The sequence below is a fragment of the Schistocerca nitens genome, chromosome 1, assembly GCF_023898315.1.
Source record: "Schistocerca nitens isolate TAMUIC-IGC-003100 chromosome 1, iqSchNite1.1, whole genome shotgun sequence".
Taxonomy (NCBI): Eukaryota; Metazoa; Arthropoda; class Insecta; order Orthoptera; family Acrididae; genus Schistocerca; species Schistocerca nitens.
The window spans coordinates 844,048,902-844,059,511 of record NC_064614.1 but is presented as its reverse complement, the minus strand read 5'-3'; the positions used below and the strand labels follow the sequence as shown (position 1 = coordinate 844,059,511).

At 42.2% G+C, this 10,610-nt stretch overlaps 1 protein-coding gene across 1 annotated transcript in view; it reads right to left on the bottom strand.

Annotated features, from left to right (window-relative positions):
- Positions 1-3,574: 3,574 nt before the first annotated feature.
- The window catches only part of LOC126263196 (steroid hormone receptor ERR1-like), a 453,409-nt gene continuing 446,373 nt past the window's right edge, over positions 3,575-10,610 (bottom strand). The window contains exon 11 of the mRNA XM_049960270.1: positions 3,575-3,924. Within this exon, the coding sequence (XP_049816227.1) occupies positions 3,895-3,924 (30 nt within the window). The 3' untranslated portion in view covers positions 3,575-3,894. The remainder of the gene's footprint in view (positions 3,925-10,610) is intronic.

Here is a 10,610-nt window from a genome sequence, read left to right as displayed (position 1 = left end):
ATACAGCTTTCTTCCAAAAATGTTCGGAACTACCCTCGCATTGCTAGGATAGTACCGTGCCATTTTTTTCTGCATGGGTAGCCGGTGGTGAAAGGATACAGTACTGCCCGACATTGAAAATAGGTACAACATACTTCATTATTTTTGTCAGAACAACACATTTTTTCTCAGTTTCAATTAATACAGCGAAGCCGGATACCAGTGTGGGAAAGAATGACAATTTATTTATTTAATTGATCACATGTGCACTCCCACAAAATAAATCCCTACATCCAGTTTGGTGAGATCTGTGAAATGAATGAATGTATGGTCGTCTGCTAACCGCAGATAGTGAATGTGAATATATGATCATCTTTGAGACGATCCTTTAGCCACCTTTGGTGGAACCAAATAGATGAAACTTACCGGAGCTCTGAGCGCCTGAAATGTGGCTGACCAATATGGTAGCATGGTCTTCCCCCACCTCGACAGAGGTGCAAGATGACCTGAAGAACGGCCATGTTTCAGCACTCTGCCGCTGGATCTTGTGCTGTTAAGACCTGTCTTAGTTGTGCTCCATAAAGACAAAAGAGTCGAGACATGGTATGTATGTGGAATATTTAAGAGTTGTTTGAAATAATAATTTCTCTATTTCAGGAACTTTTGTGGGGAGAATTAAATGTCAGGCAGGTAATATTGATGGGATCGTAGTAATCTTCGGAAGTGACCAACGGTCACAATGAAACCACGTGTCGCAATAAGTTGAAATACTTCCGTGTGCTTAAGTTAAGCTGAATTACTAGCATGTGCACAATAAGTTGAAATATTTAAGAAATAGTGTGTGTACCATAAGTTGAAATATTTAAGAAATGGCGTGTGCAGGACTTGAAATTAGAGACGAGTACTTCCACGTGGTGAGTACTGTGTGAGTCTCAATCTGTGTATGAGACAAAGGATAAAGAGAAGTACTCGTCCATGGTATCAGTTGAGGACTCGCGTGTGTGATGAATATGTTCTTAATATTACTTTGCGTGATATGATTCCGTGTGACGCTAGATTCAAATTCTGAGAGAGAAGCAAGGTGAGTCGGCCGTCTATCCAGCAACGCCACTTGGCTTGCATTGCACAGGAAGACGTGCATATATCTCCAGAGTTCATAGTAGGAAAGTAGAATTACAAAGTGGGGCAGTGTCGTGTGTAATTGGGATAAATACTAATTGAAGTGGGAAAGCTGAAAGTGATAGTGTTGTGACTGTTTATTGTATTGTATTCCATGTTGCAGTGTGGTGTATGTCATGTAATTTGGGTATGTGTGGTTTGCATGGGAGAGTAGCAAGGTAGTTCCAAAAGATTAGTGGGTTATGCTTGTTCCTTCTGTACCGCTCGATCTGGAGGAAAGTTTCGTGTGATGATTCTGAGAGTCGAAGTGTGAGATATAATAAAAGATCCACCATCCTATCCAGAAAGTGCACTGTAGCGTTAAATAATTACGAGACCATAAGGTAGAGAATCACCAATGTAAAGCCATGCCCACTGGGCGGAATTTCTCATGTGTTATTGTTGCAGGTTATAGAATTTGTGTGTTTAGGTTATAGAATTTATCGGAATAAATAAGATAGTGAAAAGAAAAAGATTGGTGGACTTTTCCTTCGAATTGTATGTTGTCATGATGTCCCGAATTTATAATGTGTGCGCCATTCATATTCAGTGCGGTGGCCACGTGTTGATAAAAGCCGTTAAATAAAAGACAAAAAGAAAATGTGGTATTGCCAGTGCGTAGTGAACAGTCAGAGTTCTGTAAATTACTGATAGTCAGATGTGCGTTTCCGTTGCGTATTATTCATACAGGAGGATAATTTGTAACTTAATTGTGAGTACGAGAGTTCATGTTACTCGATAAATAAGAATGAATCCACTCGCTTGGCAGACCACTCATCTTGCAGGCCTGACTGCTTGATGCCACAGTATGAGCAAGGTATGTGGGTGCCTCTCAGTGTAACACATTTCTTTCAGCATTACTTAACTCATCTTCACAATTGATAACATGTTCATTCCAGTCTTTTGGAACCATAAACAGAGGCTGAACTACACATGATTGGGTGTGTTTAACTGAATATTGATCCAGAAACCTAGAAAGGTAAACAGAATCACACTTGTCATAGGAACCCATCCCTACATCTGAGAAATACTGAGCAACACAAATTTTTTCAAATTATTTTTGAACTGCAATTCTTGGGTACCTTCTGAATGCTTCTAACACACAAGAACAAATTTTCGAGACAATCTTGTGTGAATCTAGCAGTAAGCAAAATTTTGTAATTCTTGTTGATCAAAAAGAGTTCCTGTAAATCAAGTGCACTTTCTGTGGACAATCTTACACCACTTTGAACTGCTTTCCAGTGACTATATTTTCCAATTGCCATATGCTCAAATATCATCATCACTTCATTTAGCAATGTAATAGCCTCTTCATATTTTTCTGGGTTGAATGTGCTGAGGGCCGTGACTGGATGTCTGGAAGTCATTGTGGAAAACCACTTATCAACCATCTCCACAAACCAGGCTGTTGTTGTGTAATCTGCTTTTTCTGTTTCTGAGGATATGAACTTCAGACCACAACTGGTTTCATGACAGAAAAAACTGTCATTCAGAATTATATTGTAAACCCAGAAACTTTCATTTTGCTAAATTTATTTGGTTCTATCACATCCATTGTTAGTTTTGGAGCAAGTTTCAAATCATTATCCTGATCAAAATTATGTAGATCCTTAATGTGATTATAGTCAACAACTGTGGATGGCAGCTTATACTTTTCTCTTATTCTCTCTGGAATATTTACAATAGTGTTTGACTGCAAACATTGTCTAATGTATTTTAAAAGGTGTGGCACATCTGCAATGAAATATATTTTTCTTGATGGATCTTCAGGGTTTACAATATAATTCTGAATGACAGAGTGTTTTCCAGACACAATTCCAAATTTTCTCCACATACTTTGATTTGCAGCACCCATATCTGATGTCACACAATGTACACATAGTCCTATATTTTCACGACACTTAATGGTTTGTAAAATAATGTCACACAAAACTTTTCCATTTATATTACTTTCAGTAAAGCGATGAGCCACTACCTGTTTTTATCTGGAAGTGATACCACCCAAAATCAAAACACAAGCATGTGTGGCCACACCTTCATGACATGGAAGTGTAACATTACCTGTAAATTCATCTGTCCCCACATCAAATTCCCTGCTTGGAGTAATTGATATTTCATCAAGCAGTAAGACACAGTCACATTCTTTCTCCCTCATAGTCTGAACCTTTTCCTTTGAAAGGGAAAATACTTGGTCAAGAACACCTGAACTGAAATTTTAATCTTGAAGCCTTCTTCATAGTATGCGCAAAGATGGAAATGGAAAACCAGAACTGATTAAAAAGTCAAATCCTTTGCCACCACACGCAAATTTCACCTGAAGAGCCTTTTTCACACTACAAGCTGTACACTTAACTTTTTTCTGGTGTAAAGAGTTCATATGATTGACATTAAATAATGTTTTTAATTTTTGTGGAACAGTGGTACACATATTGCCAAGTTTCTTTTTTAAACGGATATTCTTTAAAGTAAGGTCACTGACCTCCTTCTTAATAGCTGATATTTGTCTTTGCTGTGCCTGAATATATTCTTCTAGCTCCTTTAATTTAACCCTAAGCCCATCCACACTACACATGGGCTCTCCTTCACACTGCTGCTGGAATTCTGCAACTAATTCCACTGAGGGCTACTGCACTCATTTTCAGAAGTAGACTGCTGTTGATGTAGTGTCAGTTTTCTTCTTTTTGCCTTTGGTGCTGTGTGGGGAAAAATGGTTGGTGTGGCAGTTGACCTCAGTTTTCTTTTGCCGTCAACCCTGACTTACTCCCACTGGTCATCAGTGAAATGTTTCTGTAAGGAAAAGAACATAATTGTTATTACTTGATACACTATTTGAATAACAGGTTTACGTGGTGAGGCTACTACAGAAAGAAAGAAAGAAAAAAATGAAGACAGAAATCCGAAATCTGGGAAACTTCCTGCCCTAACAGCATTAATGAAATAGTTATAAAACTACAATCAGATTACCTGGAATTACTAACAGTGGCCTAGAAATCAAATGACACTAGTGGAAATCTTCAGTCTTATAAAACAACATCTTATGACACTGAAGGACGTAATTATGACGTCTGCAGCTTAGCAAGTCCCATTTTAATTCTATGTTTATAAGAATAATGTGTTATAATAGTTTTCATACAGCCAGTGTGCGATTTGCAGGGGGGGGGGGGATGGGGGGATTTCCCCGCCTCTGCATCAGACCATCCCCTCCTCTGGCTTTAGTTTATGCATCCCAACCTGGGATGTTTATTTCCCACTCACTGAAGTAAACTTTACATATAATTTAAATTTGTGGGAGGCCGGCCAGTGTGGCCGAGCGGTTCTAGGCGCTACAGTCTGGAACCGCGCGGCCGCTACGGTCGCAGGTTCGAATCCTGCCTCGGGCATGGATGTGTGTACTGTCCTTAGGTTAGTTCTAGGAGACTGATGACCTTAGAAGTTAACTCCCATAGTGCTCAGAGCCATTTGAACCATTTAAATTTGTGGAGCCGAACACTGAAAGTTTTTAATACAGTCCTACTATTAATACTATTAATATGTTTGCTTATTAATTTTGAAAAAGTGTTATGTAGTAGTTAAGCATTTCAAAACATTTAGAACTAAATCATCATTCTCATGTTGTCATTGTTGCTTTCGTCTAAGGTGAGTCATCCGTTTACTTGCGAGCTTGCGAGGGAAGTAGTGTGGCAGTCATACCGCAGCAGTCGTACCGCAGAGTTGGGTGAGCTAGGGGCTGAAATTCCCACCCCGGGCGCTGAGACAGGGTGGTGACCGGCCCGGTACCTGTGCGAACATTTACCGTTACGCCACCTTTTGGCTACGGTATGGCGCCGACTAACGCGCCTGGGACGAAAGCACACATTACTAAATAGCGCACCATCATCTGCTTCTGGATCCTAGGATACTATTTCGTGGACCTTCTTTAAATACTCTTCACTTCCACCATCGTTTTCTTTTCCTTTGGTTTTCATTTCCGTTGTTAGCTGCATGTGCAAGTACCAGCCGGCCGTGGTGGCCAAGCGGTTAAAGGCGCTACAGTCTGGAACCGCGCGGCCGCTACGGTCGCAGGTTCGAATCCTGCCTCGGCCATGGATGTGTGTGATGTCCTTAGGTTAGTTAGGTTTAATTAGTTCTAAGTTCTAGGCGACTCATGACCGCAGAAGTTAAGTCGCATAGTGCTCAGAGCCATTTGAACCATTTGCAAGTACCAAGTAGGCCGCCGCTGCGATACTTTATTATCCTTTATACTGCAAGAGCGACACACGTGTGGCTCAAATTCTGTTGCTTTGGTACAAATTAATCTGCCGCATGCAACATACGCCGCAATATGTTGCCTGTTGTAGCATACTACAAGACGACGCACGCTACATTTCCGTAGCATGCCACAATGTTGCAAGACGTCGCCCCAGCGTAAACGAGGCTTTAGAGCCAGGACTGTATTGTATGGTGGATGTGATGTGTTGCGTACGAAACTAAAACCTGCAATCAGATCCAAACGTCGTGGAAAACTGTGAAGCGGTGTCATCCTGCAGCAAGATAACGCTCGCCCACATTCTGCCAAACGGACAGCCGACGCAATAAAAGAGTTGAGATTCGAGGCGCTGGAACATCCACCATACAGTACAGACCTGGTTCCAAGTGATTTTCACATGTTTGGACCCTTAACGGAAGCACTACAGGGAAGAAGATTTGAAAGTAATGAAGATGTCATTGCTGCGGTGCAAAATTGGTTACAGGTGCAACCGAAAAACGTATTTTCTGATAAAATAAAAAAAAACTCGTAAAACGTCGGGAAAACTGCATTGAAGTCCAGGGAGGTTACGTAGAAAAATAACGCATCTTTCAGTTTTCTATCATCAGAATAAGTGCAGCTTTTCACAAATGTGCCTTTACTTTTTGAATTCCCGTCGTATACCTGTATGTAGATGATTTTGTAAATAAACTTTACCTATAATGTACTTTTAATGATATAACAAGGGATGGCTTTTCTGATAGTGCATACGCGTGAATAGTGAGTTTCGGCATTAACATCTATTTATAAATAACTGTTTAACCATGGGTAACATACAGGGTGTTTCAAAAATGACCGGTATATTTGAAACGGCAATAAAAACTAAACGAGCAGCGATAGAAATACACCGTTTGTTGCAATATGCTTGGGACAACAGTACATTTTCAGGCGGACAAACTTTCGAAATTACAGTAGTTACAATTTTCAACAACAGATGGCGCTGCAAGTGATGTGAAAGATATAGAAGACAACGCAGTCTGTGGGTGCGCCATTCTGTACGTCGTCTTTCTGCTGTAAGCGTGTGCTGTTCACAACGTGCAAGTGTGCTGTAGACAACATGGTTTATTCCTTAGAACAGAGGATTTTTCTGGTGTTGGAATTCCACCGCCTAGAACACAGTGTTGTTGCAACAAGACGAAGTTTTCAACGGAGGTTTAATGTAACCAAAGGACCGAAAAGCGATACAATAAAGGATCTGTTTGAAAAATTTCAACGGACTGGGAACGTGACGGATGAACGTGCTGGAAAGGTAGGGCGACCGCGTACGGCAACCACAGAGGGCAACGCGCAGCTAGTGCAGCAGGTGATCCAACAGCGGCCTCGGGTTTCCGTTCGCCGTGTTGCAGCTGCGGTCCAAATGACTCCAACGTCCACGTATCGTCTCATGCGCCAGAGTTTACACCTCTATCCATACAAAATTCAAATGCGGCAACCCCTCAGCGCCACTACCATTGCTGCACGAGAGACATTCGCTAACGATATAGTGCACAGGATTGATGACGGCGATATGCATGTGGGCAGCATTTGGTTTACTGACAAAGCTTATTTTTACCTGGACGGCTTCGTCAATAAACAGAACTGGCGCATATGGGGAACCGAAAAGCCCCATGTTGCAGTCCCATCGTCCCTGCATCCTCAAAAAGTACTGGTCTGGGCCGCCATTTCTTCCAAAGGAATCATTGGCCCATTTTTCAGATCCGAAACGGGGCCCATTTTTCAGATCAGAAACGATTACTGCATCACGCTATCTGGACATTCTTCGTGAATTTGTGGCGGTACAAACTGCCTTAGACGACACTGCGAACACCTCGTGGTTTATGCAAGATGGTGCCCGGCCACATCGCACGGCCGACGCCTTTATTTCCTGAATGAATATTTCGATGATCGTGTGATTGCTTTGGGCTATCCGAAACATACAGGAGGCGGCGTGGATTGGCCTCCCTATTCGCCAGACATGAACCCCTGTGACTTCTTTCTGTGGGGACACTTGAAAGACCAGGTGTACCGCCAGAATCCAGAAACAATTGAACAGCTGAAGCAGTACATCTCATCTGCATGTGAAGCCATTCCGCCAGACACGTTGTCAAAGGTTTCGGGTAATTTCATTCAGAGACTACGCCATATTATTGCTACGCATGGTGGATATGTGGAAAATATCGTACTATAGAGTTTCCCAGACCGCAGCGCCATCTGTTGTTGAAAATTGTAACTACTGTAATTTCGAAAGTTTGTCTGCCTGAAAATGTACTGTTTTCCCAAGCATATTGCAACAAACGGTGTATTTCTATCGCTGCTCGTTTAGTTTTTATTGCCGTTTCAAATATACCGGTCATTTTTGAAACACCCTGTATGTAATTATACTAACCCCCTAAGACATCCCCCCCACTGGTAAAAGCACAAATGGCTCACTGCACACAGCCAATTTACAGTTTTGTTTTCAAATCCAAAACACGATGTAAGTGTGAATGAGAATAAGATGACATAATACGGCATTTACGACAATCTGCAGAATACAGTCAAATAAGCTGTCGTTGTTATGCATGCATGGAAACATGCGGTCAGAGAAACTGTAAAAATTTTTATGCATATCAGCTGAGAATCATGGAAATAGATATACTGCGCCTGATACTGTTAAGGAGGAAGCAAGGGCGATGAAGGCGGGCACATCAGCTCGATGGAATGCGGCGTCATGCGTTATGGCAATGTCAACGTAAACGTAATTTTCGGTACTTGGAAGAATAGCGCGCCTGTGTCGTCTGCTAGCCGCTTTGTGTTCGTGGCGCTGTGCGCGCTGCAGTGCTCATGCGCGGATCTGTGGCCGCTTGCTTTGATTGGCTTGCGCGACACGAACAGACAACAGAGCTTCGGTTCTCTATACCCGAACGGTATCGCTGCCGAAATGCATACTGAATAACGCAAGGACTCTAATTCGAGTACTAGACCGTTCGGTGCTATTGAGTACCGAAACGATCGGCACAATGGCGGAAAGATACAGAATAGGCACCCAGCCATCGCGATTACACGCACTGTTAACAACCACGCCCCACATTTTGCATTTACCAGCGGACTATCATAATTCGACGTGACTTTAGTGTAATTATTGTCTTTGTATGCAAGTGTCATTTCTATTCGTCTCATTGGGTATCCCTTTCCGTAACCTTGTGTATTACACTGTAGTAGTACTTGCAAAGTGTGGTCCAAGTTTCTTTGAGGCACGATACGTTACTTTGAGTGATACACCATGCGAAAGCTGCTCTCGCTTTTATGTTTTGCACACCCGCGTATAAAGTTTCAATGTACCGACACTTAAAAGGACATGGATAGATTCGCGATGAGATGCAAAAGGAAAAACTGAGAAGATCGTAGACGAGGTAGTTAGACGGAAAAATACGGACCAGACTCCTGCCCCATCTTTGAAAAGAGTATGTGCTGGATACTTAAGCGATGTGCATACTGAGGCAGCCGGAAGTCAAAATCAGTAAGTGTACACTCGCTAAATTAATAAGCTTTTAGTTCTTTTTTGAGTAATTCTGACGATTAGTGTAATATTATTCTTATCTGCACAAAGAACTGTGCTATAAATCCAACGGTACAGTGTTACAATTTTACACTCCACAGCAATTCATATTTCTGCTACTGTACCATATAGCAATACTTGCGTTTTACGATGAGCTCTGCGATGCATGCATGTCTGAAGGAACAGCAGTGCTGCAGTCGACAGCTGTGTAAAGATTCCAGCTGCACAATGTAACGATGACAATAGTAGCAGGAAGATGGGAACACTAGAGAAATTTTAACAAATTGATATGCACATTCATTAAATTGATCAATTAATTACCCCCCACCCACGCTCACCGCCTCCCCCACCCACTCCTACATGACATCATGTGTTCCTTGACCTACACGTGGGTCCCCGCACCCTCCCCTATCCCCCCTCCCTCTCCTAACCTATTACCAGGAATTTCGAATTTAAGCAGGAATTTCGAATATTGGCGAGAATTTCGAATTTTCGTGAGAATTTCTTTGTCTCAGGGCTGTGCTGACGTCCCATCTCACCCCCCACGCTGGAACTGGAGGGAAACTAAAAATGGAGGTGTCCTTTCCATGACACAGACGCTGGTCCTACTGCATGGAAAGCCTATGTGCACCCGCCAACACATGGAAACAGCACAGATGCAGGAGAGGAGGGTTAGATTAGTGTATTTTATTTATTTTGATTAACTGAAGTAAATATCGGTCCCAATCACGTAATTAATCATACAGAGGGGTTCTAATTACACAGCTATATGCATAGTGCTACATAAGGACTGCCTAAAACCGCAATACAACTCAAAAAGTGATGATGCCATGCAACTGGTGTTATCCTGCTAGAAAAAAATTTCACAGTACCACTCGAAACTAGTGGCAGACACACTCAAACTCTACCCTTCACCTACAAGCTGTCAGGAAAAAGGCTGGTGTGTAAGGTACCATTTTTATTTATTTGTTGGGAAGTATATTCAACTGACAAGATACTGGTGTTGGACAGAGAGGAGTTTAATAAGAGTATTACCTGTAAGCATAAAGCTGAGGAATGTATCTATCACTGTTTGACGTCTGAGTTCGTTACACACGTCTGCTTGACAATCAGCTTGCAGCCCAGGTAATCAAAACCAATACACACTACCACAACTGATGGAAGATACATCACCATTCTAATGACAGATCGAAACTGTCGTGAAAAACACCAGCACTCATAATGAACGGGTCATAATGCAACACACGCACTGGTGAAAATCGTTGTCCCAAAAGACCAAGAAGGGGTGGTCGTTCAATATGCATTCTCCCCAATGGGCGCTCACAAACTAACCAGATTGCAGACAGCCTTACCCCTCCCCCCTCACCTGTCCTCTCCACCTCACCCTCCCTCTCATCACCGTAGGCAAGGATAGAGACCTGTTGTATCTTGCTGCTGATGATCTAAAATGAGATCCTTTTGGTGGCATTCATGTACTGTCTCCAGTGTGCAGAAATCAGTCACAAATAGAGAAAAGACAAGAAGTGGACGCCTCTTGCAATACGAGTATGTAAAAAATGTTCCTCAGAAAGACTTGGCCCCTCTGGAACAACAACGAAATTACGGAGAACTCTCCATATCATTCTTTTTTTAAATGTCTGCTGCTTGGAAACAGGCAGCCTGCATCCATCG